Source organism: Phyllobates terribilis, unplaced genomic scaffold, assembly GCF_046119375.1.
Source record: "Phyllobates terribilis strain yellow unplaced genomic scaffold, ASM4611937v1 Scaffold_8__6_contigs__length_399053987, whole genome shotgun sequence".
Lineage (NCBI taxonomy): Eukaryota > Metazoa > Chordata > Amphibia > Anura > Dendrobatidae > Phyllobates > Phyllobates terribilis.
The window spans coordinates 396570988-396591724 of NW_027362768.1; the positions used below are offsets into that span (position 1 = coordinate 396570988).

Here is a 20737-nt window from a genome sequence, read left to right on the forward strand (position 1 = left end):
GAGGGATATGTGCCATAGGTGTTTGGCACTGGGATGGAGGGATATGTGCCATAGGTGTCTGGCACTGGGATGGAGGGATATGTGCCATAGGTGTTTGGCACTGGGATGGAGGGATATGTGCCATAGGTGTCTGGCACTGGGATGGAGGGATATGTGCCATAGGTGTTTGGCACTGGGATGGAGGGATATGTGCCATAGGTGTTTGGCACTGGGATGGAGGGATATGTGCCATAGGTGTCTGGCAATGGGATGGAGGGATATGTGACATAGGTGTCTGGCACTGGGATGGAGGGATATGTTCCATAGGTGTCTGGCACTGTGATGGAGGGATATGTGTCATAGGTGTCTGGCACTGGGATGGAGGGATATGTGCCATAGGTGTCTGGCACTGGGATGGAGGGATATGTTCCATAGGTGTCTGGCACTGGGATGGAGGGATATGTGCCATAGGTGACTGGCACTGGGATGGACGGATATGTGTCATAGGTGCCTGGCACTGGGATGGAGGGATATGTGCCATAGGTGCCTGGCACTGGGATGGAGGGATATGTGTCATAGGTGTCTGGCACTGAGATGGAGGGATATGTGCCATAGGTGTCTGGCACTGGGATGGAGAGATATGTGTCATAGGTGTCTGGCGCTGGGATGCAGGGATATGTGCCATAGGTGTCTGGCACTGGGATGGAGGGATATGTGTCATAGGTGTCTGGCACTGGGATGGAGGGATATGTGCCATAGGTGTCTGGCACTGGGATGGAGGGATATGGGCTATAGGTGTCTGGCACTGGGATGGAGGGATATGTGTCATAGGTGTCTGGCACTGGGATGGGAGGATATGTGTCATAGGTGCCTGGCACTGGGATGGAGGGATATGTGTCATAGGTGTCTGGCACTGGGATGGGAGGATATGGGCCATAGGTGCCTGGCGCTGGGATGGGGGATATGTGCCATAGGTGCCTGGCACTGGGATGCAGGGATATGTGTCATAGGTGTCTGGCACTGGGATGGGAGGATATGGGCTATAGGTGTCTGGCACTGGGATGGGGGGATATGTGCCATAGGTGTCTGGCACTGGGATGCAGGGATATGTGCCATAGGTGTCTGGCACTGGGATGGAGGGATATGTGCCATAGGTGTCTGGCACTGGGATGGAGGGATATGTGCCATAGGTGCCTGGCACTGGGATGCAGGGATATGTGCCATAGGTGCCTGGCGCTGGGATGGGGGATATGGGCCATAGGTGTCTGGCACTGGGATGCAGGGATATGTGCCATAGGTGCTGGCACTGGGATGGGAGGATATGTGTCATAGGTGTCTGGCACTGGGATGGGGGGATATGTGCCATAGGTGTCTGGCACTGGGATGGGGGGATATGTGCCATAGGTGCTGGCACTGGGATGGGAGGATATGTGTCATAGGTGTCTGGCACTGGGATGAGGGGATATGTGCCATAGGTGCCTGGCACTGGGATGGAGGGATATGTGTCATAGGTGTCTGGCACTGGGATGGGGGGATATGTGCCATAGGTGTCTGGCACTGGGATGGAGGGATATGTGCCATAGGTGCCTGGCACTGGGATGGAGGGATATGTGCCATAGGTGTCTGGCACTGGGATGGAGGGATATGTGCCATAGGTGTCTGGCACTGGGATGGGAGGATATGTGCCATAGGTGTCTGGCACTGGGATGGGAGGATATGGGCCATAGGTGTCTGGCACTGGGATGGGAGGATATGTGCCATAGGTGTCTGGCACTGGGATGGGAGGATATGGGCCATAGGTGTCTGGCACTGGGATGGGAGGATATGGGCCATAGGTGTCTGGCACTGGGATGGGAGGATATGTGCCATAGGTGTCTGGCACTGGGATGCAGGGATATGGGCCATAGGTGTCTGGCACTGGGATGGAGGGATATGTGTCATAGGTGTCTGGCACTGGGATGGGAGGATATGTGCCATAGGTGTCTGGCACTGGGATGGAGGGATATGTGCCATAGGTGTCTGGCACTGGGATGGGAGGATATGTGCCATAGGTGTCTGGCACTGGGATGGAGGGATATGTGCCATAGGTGTCTGGCACTGGGATGGGAGATATGTGCCATAGGTGTCTGGCACTGGGATGGAGGGATATGTGCCATAGGTGCCTGGCACTGGGATGGAGGGATATGGGCTATAGGTGTCTGGCACTGGGATGGAAAGATATGTGCCATAGGTGTCTGGCACTGGGATGGAAGGATATGGGCCGTAGGTGCCTGGCACTGGGATGGAGGGATATGTGTCATAGGTGTCTGGCACTGGGATGGAAAGATATGTGCCATAGGTGTCTGGCACTGGGATGGGAGGATATGGGCCATAGGTGCCTGGCGCTGGGATGGAGGGATATGTGCTATAGGTGTCTGGCACTGGGATGGAGGGATATGTGTCATAGGTGTCTGGCACTGGGATGGAGGGATATGTGCCATAGGTGTTTGGCACTGGGATGGAGGGATATGTGCCATAGGTGTCTGGCACTGGGATGGAGGGATATGTGCCATAGGTGTTTGGCACTGGGATGGAGGGATATGTGCCATAGGTGTCTGGCACTGGGATGGAGGGATATGTGCCATAGGTGTTTGGCACTGGGATGGAGGGATATGTGCCATAGGTGTTTGGCACTGGGATGGAGGGATATGTGCCATAGGTGTCTGGCAATGGGATGGAGGGATATGTGACATAGGTGTCTGGCACTGGGATGGAGGGATATGTTCCATAGGTGTCTGGCACTGTGATGGAGGGATATGTGTCATAGGTGTCTGGCACTGGGATGGAGGGATATGTGCCATAGGTGTCTGGCACTGGGATGGAGGGATATGTTCCATAGGTGTCTGGCACTGGGATGGAGGGATATGTGCCATATGTGACTGGCACTGGGATGGACGGATATGTGTCATAGGTGCCTGGCACTGGGATGGAGGGATATGTGCCATAGGTGCCTGGCACTGGGATGGAGGGATATGTGTCATAGGTGTCTGGCACTGAGATGGAGGGATATGTGCCATAGGTGTCTGGCACTGGGATGGAGAGATATGTGTCATAGGTGTCTGGCGCTGGGATGCAGGGATATGTGCCATAGGTGTCTGGCACTGGGATGGAGGGATATGTGTCATAGGTGTCTGGCACTGGGATGGAGGGATATGTGCCATAGGTGTCTGGCACTGGGATGGAGGGATATGGGCTATAGGTGTCTGGCACTGGGATGGAGGGATATGTGTCATAGGTGTCTGGCACTGGGATGGGAGGATATGTGTCATAGGTGCCTGGCACTGGGATGGAGGGATATGTGTCATAGGTGTCTGGCACTGGGATGGGAGGATATGGGCCATAGGTGCCTGGCGCTGGGATGGGGGATATGTGCCATAGGTGCCTGGCACTGGGATGCAGGGATATGTGTCATAGGTGTCTGGCACTGGGATGGGAGGATATGGGCTATAGGTGTCTGGCACTGGGATGGGGGGATATGTGCCATAGGTGTCTGGCACTGGGATGCAGGGATATGTGCCATAGGTGTCTGGCACTGGGATGGAGGGATATGTGCCATAGGTGTCTGGCACTGGGATGGAGGGATATGTGCCATAGGTGCCTGGCACTGGGATGCAGGGATATGTGCCATAGGTGCCTGGCGCTGGGATGGGGGATATGGGCCATAGGTGTCTGGCACTGGGATGCAGGGATATGTGCCATAGGTGCTGGCATTGGGATGGGAGGATATGTGTCATAGGTGTCTGGCACTGGGATGGGGGGATATGTGCCATAGGTGTCTGGCACTGGGATGGGGGGATATGTGCCATAGGTGCTGGCACTGGGATGGGAGGATATGTGTCATAGGTGTCTGGCACTGGGATGAGGGGATATGTGCCATAGGTGCCTGGCACTGGGATGGAGGGATATGTGTCATAGGTGTCTGGCACTGGGATGGGGGGATATGTGCCATAGGTGTCTGGCACTGGGATGGAGGGATATGTGCCATAGGTGCCTGGCACTGGGATGGAGGGATATGTGCCATAGGTGTCTGGCACTGGGATGGAGGGATATGTGCCATAGGTGTCTGGCACTGGGATGGGAGGGTATGTGCCATAGGTGTCTGGCACTGGGATGGGAGGATATGGGCCATAGGTGCCTGGCACTGGGATGGAGGGATATGTGCCATAGGTGTCTGGCACTGGGATGGAGGGATATGTGCCATAGGTGTCTGGCACTGGGATGGAGGGATATGTGCCATAGGTGTCTGGCACTGAGATGGAGGGATATGTGCCATAGGTGTCTGGCACTGAGATGGAGGGATATGTGCCATAGGTGTTTGGCACTGGGATGGAGGGATATGTGCCATAGGTGTCTGGCACTTGGATGGAGGGATATGGGCCATAGGTGTCTGGCAGTGGGATGGAGGGATATGTGTCATAGGTGTCTGGCACTGGGATGGGAGGATATGTGCCATAGGTGTCTGGCACTGGGATGGAGGGATATGTGCCATAGGTGTCTGGCACTGGGATGGGAGGATATGTGCCATAGGTATCTGGCACTGGGATGGAGGGATATGTGCCATAGGTGTCTGGCACTGGGATGGGAAGATATGTGTCATAGGTGTCTGGCACTGGTATGGGAGGATATGGGCCATAGGTGCCTGGCACTGGGATGGAGGGATATGTGCCATAGGTGTCTGGCACTGGGATGGAGGGATATGTGCCATAGGTGTCTGGCACTGGGATGGAGGGATATGTGCCATAGGTGTTTGGCACTGAGATGGAGGGATATGTGCCATAGGTGTCTGGCACTGAGATGGAGGGATATGTGCCATAGGTGTTTGGCACTGGGATGGAGGGATACGTGCCATAGGTGTCTGGCACTTGGATGGAGGGATATGGGCCATAGGTGTCTGGCACTGGGATGGAGGGATATGTGTCATAGGTGTCTGGCACTGGGATGGGAGGATATGTGCCATAGGTGTCTGGCACTGGGATGGAGGGATATGTGCCATAGGTGTCTGGCACTGGGATGGGAGGATATGTGCCATAGGTGTCTGGCACTGGGATGGAGGGATATGTGCCATAGGTGTCTGGCACTGGGATGGGAGATATGTGCCATAGGTGTCTGGCACTGGGATGGAGGGATATGTGCCATAGGTGTCTGGCACTGGGATGGGAGGATATGTGCCATAGGTGTCTGGCACTGGGATGGAGGGATATGTGCCATAGGTGTCTGGCACTGGGATGAGGGGATATGTGTCATAGGTGCCTGGCACTGGGATGGAGGGATATGTGCCATAGGTGTCTGGCACTGGGATGGAGGGATATGTGCCATAGGTGTCTGGCACTGGGATGGAGGGATATGTGCCATAGGTGTCTGGCACTGGGATGGAGGGATATGTTCCATAGGTGTCTGGCACTGGGATGGAGGGATATGTGCCATAGGTGTCTGGCACTGGGATGGAGGGATATGTGCCATAGGTGTCTGGCACTGGGATGGAGGGATATGTTCCATAGGTGTCTGGCACTGGGATGGAGGGATATGTGCCATAGGTGCCTGGCACTGGGATGCAGGGATATGTGCCATAGGTGCCTGGCGCTGGGATGGGGGATATGTGCCATAGGCGTCTGGCGCTGGGATGCAGGGATATGTGCCATAGGTGCTGGCACTGGGATGGGAGGATATGTGTCATAGGTGTCTGGCACTGGGATGGGGGGATATGTGCCATAGGTGTCTGGTACTGGGATGGGGGGATATGTGCCATAGGTGTCTGGCACTGGGATGGAGGGATATGTGTCATAGGTGCCTGACACTTGGATGGGGGGATATGTGTCATAGGTGTCTGGCACTGGGATGAGGGGATATGTGCCATAGGTGCCTGGCACTGGGATGGAGGGATATGTGTCATAGGTGTCTGGCACTGGGATGGGGGGATATGTGCCATAGGTGTCTGGCACTGGGATGGAGGGATATGTGCCATAGGTGCCTGGCACTGGGATGGAGGGATATGTGCCATAGGTGTCTGGCACTGGGATGTAGGGATATGTGCCATAGGTGTCTGGCACTGGGATGCAGGGATATGTGCCATAGGTGCTGGCACTGGGATGGGAGGATATGTGTCATAGGTGCCTGACACTTGGATGGGGGGATATGTGTCATAGGTGTCTGGCACTGGGATGAGGGGATATGTGCCATAGGTGCCTGGCACTGGGATGGAGGGATATGTGCCATAGGTGTCTGGCACTGGGATGGAGGGATATGTGCCATAGGTGCCTGGCACTGGGATGGAGGGATATGTGCCATAGGTGTCTGGCACTTGGATGGAGGGATATGGGCCATAGGTGTCTGGCACTGGGATGGAGGGATATGTGCCATAGGTGTCTGGCACTGGGATGGAGGGATATGTGTCATAGGTGTCTGGCACTGGGATGGAGGGATATGTGCCATAGGTGTCTGGCACTGGGATGGAGGGATATGTGCCATAGGTGTCTGGCACTGGGATGGAGGGATATGTGCCATAGGTGTCTGGCACTGAGATGGAGGGATATGTGCCATAGGTGTCTGGCACTGAGATGGAGGGATATGTGCTATAGGTGTTTGGCACTGGGATGGAGGGATATGTGCCATAGGTGTCTGGCACTTGGATGGAGGGATATGGGCCATAGGTGTCTGGCACTGGGATGGAGGGATATGTGTCATAGGTGTCTGGCACTGGGATGGGAGGATATGGGCCATATTTGCCTGGCACTGGGATGGAGGGATATGTGCCATAGGTGTCTGGCACTGGGATGGAGGGATATGTGCCATAGGTGTCTGGCACTGGGATGGGAGGATATGTGTCATAGGTGTCTGGCACTGGGATGGGAGGATATGGGCCATAGGTGCCTGGCACTGGGATGGAGGGATATGTGCCATAGGTGTCTGGCACTGGGATGGAGGGATATGTGCCATAGGTGTCTGGCACTGAGATGGAGGGATATGTGCCATAGGTGTTTGGCACTGGGATGGAGGGATATGTGCCATAGGTGTCTGGCACTGGGATGGGAGGATATGTGTCATAAGTGTCTGGCACTGAGATGGAGGGATATGTGCCATAGGTGTCTGGCACTGAGATGGAGGGATATGTGCCATAGGTGTCTGGCACTGGGATGGAGGGATATGTGTCATAGGTGTCTGGCACTGGGATGGAGGGATATGTGCCATAGGTGTCTGGCACTGGGATGGTGGGATATGTGCCATAGGTGTCTGGCACTGGGATGGAGGGATATGTGCCATAGGTGTCTGGCACTGAGATGGAGGGATATGTGCCATAGGTGTTTGGCACTGGGATGGAGGGATATGTGCCATAGGTGTCTGGCACTGGGATGGGAGGATATGTGCCATAGGTGTTTGGCACTGGGATGGGAGGATATGGGCCATAGGTGCCTGGCACTGGGAAGGAGGGATATGTGCCATAGGTGTCTGGCACTGAGATGGAGGGATATGTGCCATAGGTGTCTGGCACTGAGATGGAGGGATATGTGCCATAGGTGTTTGGCACTGGGATGGAGGGATATGTGCCATAGGTGTCTGGCACTGAGATGGAGGGATATGTGCCATAGGTGTTTGGCACTGGGATGGAGGGATATGTGTCATAGGTGTCTGACACTGGGATGGGAGGATATGGGCCATAGGTGTTTGGCACTGGGATGGGAGGATATGGGCCATAGGTGCCTGGCACTGGGAAGGAGGGATATGTGCCATAGGTGTCTGGCACTGGGATGGAGGGATATGTGTCATAGGTGTCTGGCACTGAGATGGAGGGATATGTGCCATAGGTGTTTGGCACTGGGATGGAGGGATATGTGTCATAGGTGTCTGACACTGGGATGGGAGGATATGGGCCATAGGTGTTTGGCACTGGGATGGGAGGATATGTGTCATAGGTGCCTGGCACTGGGAAGGAGGGATATGTGTCATAGGTGTCTGACACTGGGATGGGAGGATATGGGCCATAGGTGTCTGGCACTGGGATGGAGGGATATGTGTCATAGGTGTCTGGCACTGGGATGGAGGGATATGTGTCATAGGTGTCTGGCACTGGGATGGGAGGATATGGGCCATAGGTGTCTGGCACTGGGATGGAGGGATATGTGTCATAGGTGTCTGGCACTGGGATGGAGGGATATGTGCCATAGGTGTCTGGCACTGGGATGGGGGGATATGGGCCATAGGTGCCTGGCGCTGGGATGGAGGGATACAGTACAGACCAAAAGTTTGGACACACCTTCTCATTTAAAGATTTTTCTGTATTTTCATTACTAGGAAAATTGTCCATTCACACTGAAGGCATCAAAACTATGAATTACCACATGTGGAATTATATACTTAACAAAAAAGTGTGGAACAACTGAAAATATGTCTTATATTCTAGGTTCTTCACAGTAGCCACCTTTTGCTTTGATGACTGCTTTGCACACTCTTGGCATTCTCTTGATGAGCTTCAAGAGGTAGTCACCGGAAATGGAGGGATATGAGCACTGAGCCCCTTGTCAGGGTATTTGTTACATGACTGGGGAAACATCCCGTGTGAAGGAAGGTCTAGCCACCCCTCTATGATTAATGACCTTCACATTCTGAATTTTCTGCCCCGTTCATCATCCTCAGTGTCTGAGATGATGACTTTAGGCTGACGTTCATACTGCTCTCCTCTGCTTATCCTTCTATGTAGGGAGCAGCATTCCTCTGATTGCTGCAGCGCTGGCACAACGTTGCGCTTCCTTCCCTGGCATACCCATAGGAGCATCGGTCAGACTTTACCTCTGGCCTGACTGGATCTTCGATGCCGACCACAGCGATGCACGTCAGATCAGTCACAATATCGTTCTCACTGTCCCAGTCTGGCTCCGGACTCTGGCTAAAGTCTCGATAAGCAATGCAGATTGTTCGGAGGCCATCAGATGCCATCGGCTCGATCACTTTTTTTACCATCTCGTCTCGATCCCGGGGCCTGAACAGACGAGGTTCTCCGGCACCATTCAAAATTCTAGAACATCTACAAGAGAAAAAGTCCAGTAATAATTTGCCTGATTTCCAGCAGCTACACTGGTGGCTCCAGCTGCAGTATAGATAAAGTAGCTGCTGCATTACAGGGCAGTAAGGAAACCTCACTGTTTAGTATTGGGAGAGGAGAGTAAATCCCACCCAATTTGTCCCACCCAACCGGATCCAACAGTGCGGAAAGCACAGTGCACTTACTTCTTAAGGATAATCTCTGAAGCCCCTTTACTATACAAACGGAAGCTGCCGTCTTCCAGCCTCACCACGGTGCTCATAGATTTGCGCACAGAGTTGAAGGTGTAAACTTTGTAGAGTTTCTCTTCCGGTAAGCCATTTCTCACTGTCTGATAATCTCGCTTCAGATCCAACAAGAATCCCAACAAACCGCATTCTGTTTTGTTTCCAACTTGTCGCGGGAGACCACCACTTTGCTCCGCAGGCTGCAAACAAACATCATCGCATTATCATGTGCAGGCAGATTATGTGCTATATGATCCCACCATCCCATTAGTCTCACACTGCCCCTCATCCCACCTGAGTCATCCCACTAATCATCCCATCGTTCTCATTCAACCCATCTCATCCCACCCGTCTCATGCGCCACTCATCCTACCTGTGTCATCCCACCAATCTCATCCTACCTGTCAGGGACGTCAGAGAGATGACACCGGGGGATCACACAATATCCCACCGCTGCCGTCACTCTGTCAGGATTTCGTCAGGGATTTGCGAGCACATGATCCCGACTACTCACTACGTAGCTATCGGCAAGTGACCAGTGAGCGTATGGCGTACACACCTCCGGATTCCAACACATGGAATATGAGTATACGCCCCCGTACGGTCACTGTCAGCTTCACGATAGCCCAATTAATATTATTCGCTGCCACCACTAACCAATTTTAAAATATAATACAGGCCTGATCGGACGCCTGCATTCTGTTAGCATATATGGCTTTGGGGGAGGAGCGATTACAGGACAAAAGAAACAGGACTATTACATTTTATATTTAATCCAAAAGGGAGGCAGTGTTTATGAAAAATATACAAAAGGTTTTACAAAAGGAGACATTTATAGTACAGAATATACAGTTGCTTAAAATAAAAGGATTAATGAAGAACTTACTCGACAGATCGCACAGACGATTCAGTCTAGCTGGAGGGGAGGCGCTCCAATTGATTTGACTGTTATCGAACGGGATCCCTTGCTTATAGAATCTATACCCCATGGCAATGAATACTGACCCACCTTCGGCTGGGTCTTTTATGTCGAAGGGGGGAACCAGCCCACACACCCCCTGTGATAACCTCACGTGGGTGGTCTCCGCCTTTATGGTTTTATTAAAATATCTGCTTCTGCGATAACTTCTCGCTGGTTGATCGCAGAAGCCTGAAAGTGATACTATATTTTCAATTATGAATTTACCTTTCCTTAGAGACCACACATGACATAGCTGCGGTCTGCTATTTTGTACTTTTGCATTACCGCTCACCAGAGGGGCATACAGCTACGAAAAATTATGCATATTGTTCCTTATCTGACCCTGCCACTGAAAATATGTGTCCCATTATTATCGGAAGTATAGAACTCCCAATATTCCATATTTTGTTTCGGTGCCGGCAAGCCTGGAATTTGCAGCTGGGAAAGTCGTGGCTAATGTGAGTAGTGTTGGAAGCTTAAACGAGCTGCATCCTCCTCACCAAGGTGTTAATTTATCGCAGGCCTGTGCCACTGGAAAATACACTCGTATGTTAATTGGGTTAGTAGCTCCCTTTAGTACTAGCATTTGCCTACTAGCCACTTCTCCTATGTGTGCTAATTTTCATAGAGACAGATTCTTTTTTTTTTCTCTGACAGATGGTCGATAAGGGAGGGATGAGAGGGGCTTTAGGGGGAGAGAAAATATTTTCTTAATATTTTCTATGACACTACCCGTCTCACACCGCCCCTCATCCCCCTCATCATCCCACCCATCTCACTCTGCCCCTCATCCCACCTGAGTCATACCACTCATCATCCCACCCATCTCATTCGACCTGTCTAACTCTGCTCCTCATCCGACCTGAGTCATGCCACTCATCATCGCACTCGGCTCACACTGCCCCCATCCCACCTGAGTCTTCCCACCCATCTCATTACACATGTCTCACACCGCCTCATCTTACCTGTGTCAAAGAACCTGTGTCACACTGTGTCACACTGTCTCATCTTACCTGTGTCAAAGAACTCGTCATCCCATCCATCTCAATCTACCTGTCTCATCCCACCCATGACACACCGCCCCACATCATGCCATCCACCTTCCTACCTGTCTCGTGCCGCCCATCATTCAACCTGTGTCATACCACTCATTGTTTCACTCATCCCACCAGTCTCACTCCGCCCCTCATCCGACCTGAGTCATACCACTCATCATCCCACTCATCTCACACCGCCCCTCATCCCACCTGTGTCATCCCACCAATCTCATCCAACCCGTCTCACACCGCCCCTCATCCCACCTGTGTCAACCCACCAATCTCATCCTACCTATCTCACACCACCCCTCATCCCACCTGTGTCATCCCACTCATCATCCCACCCATCTCATCCTACCAGTCGGTCTCACTCCGCCCCTCATCCCATTGTTCTCATTCCACCCGTCTCACACAGCCCCCTCATCCCACCTATTTCATCCTACATGTCTCACACCGCCCCTTATCCCACCTGAGACATACCACTCATCATCCCACCCATCTCATTCGACCTGTCTAACTCTGATCCAACCTGAGTCATACCACTCATCATCGCACTCGTCTCACACCGCCCCTCATCCCACCTGAGTCATCCCACCAATCTCATCGAACCCGTCTCATGCCGCCACTCATTCCACCTGTGTCATCCCAACAATCTCATCCTACCCCTCTCACACAGCCCTTCATCCCAACTGAGTCATCCCACCCATCTCATTCGACATGTCTCACACCGCCCCTCATCCTACCTGTGTCAAAGAACTCATCATCCCATCCATCTCAATCCACCCGTCTCATCCCACCCATGACACACCGCCCCACATCATCCCATCCACCTTCCTACCTGTCTTGTGCCGCCCATTTTTCAACCTGTGTCATACCACTCATCGTTTCACTCATCCCACCCATCTCACTCTGCCCCTCATCCGACCTGAGTCATACCACTCATCATCCCACTCATCTCACACCGCCCCTCTTCCCATCTGTGTCATCCCACTCATCATCCCACCCATCTCATCCTACCAGTTGGTCTCACTCCGCCCCTCATCCCATTGTTCTCATTCCACCCGTCTCACGCAGCCCCTCATCCCACCTATTTCATCCTACCTGTCTCACACCGCCCCTTATCCCACCTGAGACATACCACTCATCATCCCACCCATCTCATCCTACCGGTCGATCTCACTCCGCCCCTCATCCCATCGTTCTCATTCCACCCATCTCATCCCACCAATTTCATCCTACCCATCTCACACGTCACTCATCCCACCTGTGTCATCCCACCAATCTCATCCAACCCGTCTCTCGCCGCCACTCATTCCACCTGTGTCATCCCAACAATCTCATCCTACCCGTCTCACACCGCCCTTCATCCCACCTGTGTCATCCCACCAATCTCATCCTACCCGTCTCACACCACCCCTCATCCCACCAATCTCATCCTACCCGACACCGCCCCTCATCCCACCTGTGTCATCCAAGCCATCTCATCTTACCTGTCTAACTCCACCCCTCATCCCACTCATCATCCCACCCATCTCAATCTGCCCCTCATCCCACCTGAGTCATACCACTTATCATCCCACCTATCTCATTCAACCTGTCTCACTCCGCCCCTCATCCGACCTGAGTCACCCCACCCATCTCATCCCACTCGTCTCACACCGCCCCTCATCCCACCCAAGTCATCCCACCCATCTCATCCCACATGTCTCACACCGCCCCTAATCCTATCTGTGTCAAACAACTCATCATCCCATCCATCTCAATCCACTCATCTCATCCCACCCATGACACACCGCCCCTCATCATCCCATCTACCTTACTAGCTGTCTTGTGCCGCCCATCATTCAACCTGTGTTATACCACTCATCATTTCACTCATCCCACCCGAGTCATTTCACCCGTTTCACACCGCCCATCATTCCACCTGTGTTATTCCACTCAACAACCCACCCATCTCACACTGCCCATCATCTCACCAATCTAATTTCACCCTTGACACACCGCCCCTCATCATCCCATCCAACTTCCCACCTGTCTCATACCACCTATTATCCCACCTGTATCATACCACTCATCGCTTTACTCATCCCACCCGTCTCACACTGCCCATCATCCCACCCACCTCACACTGCCCACCATCCCAACCATGTTATACCACTCATCTTCTCAACCATCTCAACCCACCTGTCACAACGCCCATCATCCCACCCATCTTATTGCCCCCCCATGTTGCACTGCCCGTCATCATCCCACCCTTCTCACACCATACATCATTCAACCTGTATCATTTCACTCATCTCATCCCACCCGTCTCACACCGCCCATCATCCCACCCGTCTCACACCGCTCATCATCCCACCCATCTCACACTTCTCATAATCCCACCCATCATCCCACCCCATCATGCCACCCATCTCACACTTCTCATAATTCCACCCATCATCCCACACGTCTCACACCGCCCATCATCCCACCCATCTCACACTTCTCATAATCCCACCCATCTCACATTAACCATCATCTCACCAGTCTCACACCGCCCATCATCCCACCTGTGTCATACCACTAATCATCTCACCCATCTCATCCCACCTATCTAACACCGCCCATCATCCCACCCATCATGCCACCCAGTCTCACACTGCTCATAATCCCACCCATCATCCCACCCTTCTCACACCACCCATCATACCACCCGTCTCACAATCCCACCCATCAATCCAACCATCTCACACTGCCCATCATCATGTATCCCACATGGCACAGATATATTTGGTTGGAATTACCAGTACTTTAGAGGTGTATGCACTGTTGATACTTATGGCATTGACTAGAAAATCTAAGGTTTTGGCAGGAAGAGCATCGGGGTCTGGGATTTCTTTGTAATGGACATCTCCAAGGTAAGCTTGCACCACAGTCATCCTATTTGTGGTCAGTGTGCCGGTCTTATCGGAGCAGATGGCCGTTGCGTTCCCCATAGTCTCACAGGCATCTAAATGTCGGACCAGATTGTTATCTTTCATCATTTTCTGGAATAACAATTACGATATCAGTGACAGATTGTGCATACGTGGAAGGATCCTTCTGTCATCTTCTCTACATCAACAACGAGCCTTACCTTAACTGAATATGCCAGAGAAATTGTCACGGCGAGAGGAAGTCCTTCCGGCACGGCCACCACCAGCACAGTGACGCCAATAATGAAGAACTTGACAAAGAATTGGATGTAAATTGGCGTGCACTCCTGCAACCACTGCCTTTTCTGGACAACGAAAGTATCGATAGCAAAGTATAAAACCAAAATAATGACTGTGATGGCGGACATGACCAGACCTGCAGGGCGAGAAGCAGAAAGGAGCAAGTGAATGACTAGCGCCCCATACATTAAAGGGAATCTGTCAGTGATCGTCCACCCTGAGCCGTCTACATGGCCACAAGTGATTGGAAACTGGATAACCTGACACCTTGATATCTGTGATCCGATGTCTTATCACAGAGAAATCCAAGGTTTTATTATATACAAATGAGCTGTTAGGAGCTATGGGCGGGGCATAGATCTCTGAGACTCCGCCTCCAGAGTTTATTGTAATTGTAAGGAGGCATTACCAGTGTGAGACATGTAGAGGAAAGTAGACTGCCAGTCATTACATGTCTCACACTGGTAACGCCCTATTTTATTTATAATAAGCTCATAGCCCCTAACAGCTCATTTACGTGTAAGAAAACCGTGGATTTCTCTGTAGTAAGACGTCGGATGAAATATATCAAAGTGTCATATTATTCAGCTTTCGATCGCCTGTATGTTGTAGACAGGCAGCAAGATGGTGTCCAAAATGGAGAGGATGTGTCACCGAGGTACCAGGCCTCGGCGATGTGACAGCTGGAAAGGCTCCAGCACTCCAGGGTGCTGAGAGGTTTGGTTAATGGAGCCGGATGGGGGCAGGTTTCAGGAATGACTGATAGAGATAGGTGGGACCGGAGCTGCTCACCAGGGGCTGGACGTGGAGCGCGGCCACCTCTTCAATTGAGGACTGTGCAGGACGGAGGGCCCGGGTTATGTTGCACAGTTTCTCCTTGAGGCTGCCAGTGAAGGACTGGGACATTGATGGAGGAGTTTTTGTTTTGTTCACTTAACGCTAGAAGTTTATAGACTTGTAATAAACTCTCCTGCACGAGAAGTTTAGTCCCTGTGTGAACGCTACCAAGCAGCCTGGATGTGAGTGGATCCCTACAATGTCCATCTAGACGGCTCTGGAGAGACGACACTACTGACAGATTCCTTATAAAGCATCATCATTGTGGAATACAGGGGCGACCTAAAGTTTAGCATTTTTTTTAACAGTGTGATTCCTTCTCTCCGGTTGTTTTGATGCCATTTTCCTGGTGATTTTAGTAAACTGGAAGCAAATGGTCGTCAACTATAAGGATGAAAATTGCATCTGACATTGTTTTATCCCTTTATGTGTTAGTTTTCAGCATTTGCTGGGCCAAATGTTTTGCATATTTCATCATGGGTAGTTGAATTTTGCCTAAAATTCTCTCTTTATTTATGTGTGTTTTTAGGTTAAAACATGGCAACGACAAAGCCAAATTTATCACCAGCTGTAAGGAAGCTTATTATTCTGAGAGTGAAGTCCGGCAAAAGCCAAAAAGAGGAGCTATGGATTCACCTGTTCTCAGAGCCAAGTGTCGCGTATATTAAAGAAAGAGAAAGAAGGTTCTGGAACAGCTGGCAAACCTAGAAGTGGACGACCACCGAAAACTTCCTCCAGAGCCGATCACATTATTAAGAAAAAGTCAATATCTGATGTCCATAAAATTGCTGCACAGATATCGCAAGAAATGAAAGAAGAATATGGGGTCAAAGTGAGTCGCCAAACTGTGGTGGATGGCCAAGAGCAGTAGGGTGAATGCACGAGGTCCAGTCAAGAAGCCTTTCATCTCCACAAAGAACCAGAACAAAGGAAAGAGACAGATTGGTCTAAGGTGTTGTGGTCTGTTTGGTAGTGATAGCAGCACTATATATACCGCCCAATTGGAAATCGTAATGATGTAAGGTACCAAACACCTACAGTGAAACATGGTGGAGGCAATGTCATGGTTTGGGGCTGCTTTTCTGCATCTGCCATTGGCCCTCTAGATAGAATTGATGGAAATATGAATGCTACCATGTACAAGGATATACTGGTGAATGTAATGCTGCCACATGGTAAAACCAAAGTAGGCAGGGGATGGAGATTCCAGCAAGACAATGATCCTAAGCACACATCCAATTTAGTCAAAAATTGGTTAGCAAAGAAAAATGTTTGCATGTTGCAATGGCCAAGCCAATCACCTGATTTACACCCTATAGATCACCTTTGGGATGAGTTAGGGCGACGAGTTGGGGCCCGTACCCATAGCAATAAAGATCAATTGTTTGCAAATGGAGCAAGATCCCTCAGGATGTCCTGAATACCTGAGTGCCTTCAATGTCTCGTCGGTGCGGTGCAGTAATTAAAGCAAGAGGTAATGCTACAAAACACTAAGTTATGGCATTGTGAGCAATGAATTACTCTCTATGTTGTGATCAATAAATAGTAGATGCAAAACTTTTGGCCGTCAGTTTTCTTTAATTAAATGACGAGACCTATATTCAGAAGCATTTTGGTTAAAATTAAGGTCTTGGATGATGACAACTTCATGCACTTCCAATTCATCACCAGGAAAATGGCATCACAACAACCAATAACTTAAAAAAAAAAGGCAAAACTTTTGGTCGCCACTGTAAGATATGAAACCAAGAAAGAAACTCAATCAAGAACATTGTTTCCTGGCCATCAGGACACAGGGCACAAGATTTACCAGGGCAGATTATCCCTTCCAGTCCTGACCATGGACGTGTCTCGTCCTGTCTACACCATGATAACCCTGACTACATGTAAGGAGCATTAAAGGAGGTTTCTAGTGTGACATGCAGAAGTAGTGCTGTTGTAGAGTGTGACATGCAGAAGTAGTGGTGTTGTAGAGTGTGACATGCAGAAGTAGTGCTGTTGTAGAGTGTGACATGCAGAAGTAGTGCTGTTGTAGAGTGTGACATGCAGAAGTAGTGCTGTTGTAGAGTGTGACATGCAGAAGTAGTGCTGTTGCAGAGTGTGACATGCAGAAGTAGTGCTGTTGTAGAGTGTGACATGCAGAAGTAGTGCTGCTGTAGAGTGTGACATGCAGAAGTAGTGCTGTTGCAGAGTGTGACATGCAGAAGTAGTGCTGTTACAGAGTGTGATATGCAGAAGTAGTGCTGTTGCAGAGTGTGACATGCAGAAGTAGTGCTGTTGCAGAGTGTGATATGCAGAAGTAGTGCTGTCGCTTTAAAAGCATTCAGCAACTATTAGAAGTAACACAAGCACATGAGACAGGAAGTGTTGTGCTCCAGAAGTATCCAGCAACTAGATTGGTTAACACAGTCACAGAAGAAGGTGAGTGTTTTAGCAGAGCCCCAGGGGGATTGTGGAGAAGTTGTTTACTGTCTGGCTGGAGCCGAAGAGAAAGGTGGTGTGTGTGTTCTGCATCTCACAGAAGCGCCCCTGCAAGTGAAAAGGATTCAAGTCAGGAGTGAAGCTAAGCACAGGTCAGGTAGAGTTCCTGAACTAGCAGTGCAGAGTATTGTCAGGCAGAAAGATAAGGACTGGAAGAAATGGTGTCACAGGGATCATCTCCCTCAGCAAACCCTTCCCCCTCCTCCATCTCACTGTGCTGTAAAGAATGCTGTGTTCATTAATGTGCCTTTACATTAGGACTGTGCTGTCCTGTACTACTGGGAAGACTGTGAACTGCTGTGCTGCTAAGGACACTGTACTGTTTGTCACTGGAGCCTGTTGCTCATAAGACTTAATTGGCACTGGCTGTGCTTATTAAATGCTACTGTTTTACCGTTTATGAGGACTCGTCAAGTGTGTCTAGTCAGCAAGTGAAACAACCTATGTGTCTGTGCCTGAGGGTCAATACCCCTGTGTGCCTGAGAGAAGCTGCAGCACATGGTCTATGGCCGCCCTAAGTAACAGTTCCCCCAGGATTCCAAGGAATTCATGTAACCTGTCTCGCCCCTATCTGTACCTAGCGGCGTGCGTGTAACATTGGTGGCCCGTACGGGGAGTCCTGACCGGGAATTATCGTGTAGTGGGAGAAGAGGAAGAGTGTCTGGAAAAACACAGCAGCACAGCACCTCAACTCAACTCTGCTACACCAGTTAAAGGGGACCAGCCCTAAAGAAAACTCCTTAGCAGCAATGGATGTGGAAATACAAATGGACAGAATTAGCGAGCTGCTTCTTCAGATAACCTGTGAAGAATTGAGAACAGTAGCAGAACATATAAAGATGTCAGAAGAACAGATTTCCAAAGCACATAACTGCAGGCAACCGTTAGCTGCCATTAATGCAAAAATGGATGAGCTGGGGGAGAAAGAAGCTGAAGACGTCTCCAGGAACTAACACAGTTTCTAACCAGGTTGAAGTGGGAGGATGGAGGGGCAACATCCAAACTGTTATGCACACGCCCGGGCTAAGCGGCGTGTGCGTGGGATTGGTAGTGATTCCACTGGACCGTGCCGGAGAGTGAATGCCTGGAGGGGCGTGACTAAGTATTCACCCGATCCGACCAGGGTCGCACGACGGCATACGACGCCAGTGCACCAAGGAGGGACCGAGCAGAGGGACCAGGTGCTACTCCAGGACAGACCCCGGACACGGCTGTTGACCCACACAGGGGAATACAGGAACAGGCTGGTAGGCTGGCACGACTGGTATGCAGGCAGGCGGGTATGCAGGCAGGGGGGTAAAGACAAGCACAGCTAGAGTGCAGACAGGGAGGCACTAGCAGGTAGGAACACAGGCGGGATAGGACCCAGTACACACCGGGACTCAGGAACAATACAGGCAGAGGGTTACAGGCAAGCACAGCTAGAGTGCAGACAAGGCTGAGCAGGGAGGACAGGGCTCTGTTCACACGGAACAGACAGGAAGGGAAAAGACAGAGCCAGATACTCACACAGTACTTGCAGAGACAACAAGCAGGAGTTAGGTACGAGTTCAGACTCTGCAGAAAAAGGAAGGGAACGGACATAGAGGCAAAACAGGTAAAGGACAGGAGAGAGTTCAGACTGGAACTGAGTGTACGGAGGAGACCGACACTGCAGAGGGATACAGGAGCGGGTCTGGGAATACGGCCCCCAGAGAGGCGGGACGAACAGGCAAGGAGCGTGTTCAGACAGGACAGACCAGACACAGGAGCGGGTCTAGGAAATCGGCCACTAAAAGGCGGAACGAACAGGCAAGGAGCGTGTTCAGACAGGACAGACCAGACACAGGAGCGGGTCTAGGAAATCGGCCACTAGAAGGCGAGAGGAACAGGCTAGGAGCGAGTACAGACAGGTCAGACAAGATACAGGAACGGGTCTAGGTAATCGGCCCCTAGAAGGCAGGAGGAACAGGCTAGGAGCGTGTTCAGACAGGACAGACAAGAGAACACAGAAAGGACTCAGTTCGGACACGGGAACTAATACCGCAAAGCAGGAGACATACAGGACTTAGTTCAGACACGGGAACTAATACCGCAAAGCAGGAGACATACAGGACACAGTTCAGACACGGGAGCTGATACCGCAAAGCAGGAGACATACAGGACTCAGTTCAGACACGGGAACTGATACAAAAAGCAGGAGACATACAGGACTCAGTTCAGACACGGGAACTGATACAAAAAGCAGGAGACATACAGGACTTAGTTCAAACACGGGAACTAATACCGCAAAGCAGGAGACATACAGGACTAAGTTCAGACAGGCCTGGAAATACAGCCTCCAGGAAAGGCAGACAAGGAAACAAAGACGGGACCTGGCACCTTCAGAGTGCAAGCACACACTGAAGGAAAACACTATGCTCAGGCAGGGATAGAAGGGAGCTGCTGAGCTATATACCAAGTGTCAGACAGCAATAGGCTGAGGACGCACAAGGGGTGTGACCCACAGCAGGTACAAAAAGCAGGAAGTGATCGGGCGCCGCCCTTAAGCAGCAGAGACAGACACAAACAGACAGCATGGAGGGAAGCCAGAGAGACATTCCGGACAGGAGATCAAGTGCGCGCTCCTGCACAGTGGGAAATGGACCACTATGCAAGGACGCCGCCAGGTATGTTACAGTACCTCCCCCCTTACGCCCCCTCTTCTTCAGACCTGCCAGAATCTTCCGCAGGGAATTCGAGGACCAGTCGTTCACTGGGTTGGAGGGGGACAGAGACTTGAGGGTAATCTCTGCTTCGAGGTACATCTTGTCAAGCTCACAGGAAAAAATAGACGGGTTATCAGGTACATAATGAGGAAAAGTCACTGTCTCTTTGTTATCTGGTGGTACCCCGGAGGATTCAGGAAACAACTGGAGGTCCTCCGCCGGGTCAGAAGAGTGCAGAGGCTCAGAGAAAACAACTGC

The 20737-nt window shown here is 51.2% G+C and overlaps 1 protein-coding gene across 7 annotated transcripts in view; it reads right to left on the bottom strand.

Annotated features, from left to right (window-relative positions):
* Positions 1-20737, bottom strand: part of LOC141157680 (plasma membrane calcium-transporting ATPase 2) — a 513073-nt gene that overhangs the window by 290855 nt on the left and 201481 nt on the right. For all 7 annotated transcript variants that reach the window (XM_073645226.1, XM_073645230.1, XM_073645228.1 and 4 more), the window contains 4 exons: positions 14396-14610; positions 14064-14306; positions 9238-9479; positions 8800-9034 (listed from right to left, as the gene is read on the bottom strand). In XM_073645226.1, coding sequence (XP_073501327.1) covers positions 8800-9034; positions 9238-9479; positions 14064-14306; positions 14396-14610 — 935 coding nt within the window. The remainder of the gene's footprint in view (positions 1-8799; positions 9035-9237; positions 9480-14063; positions 14307-14395; positions 14611-20737) is intronic.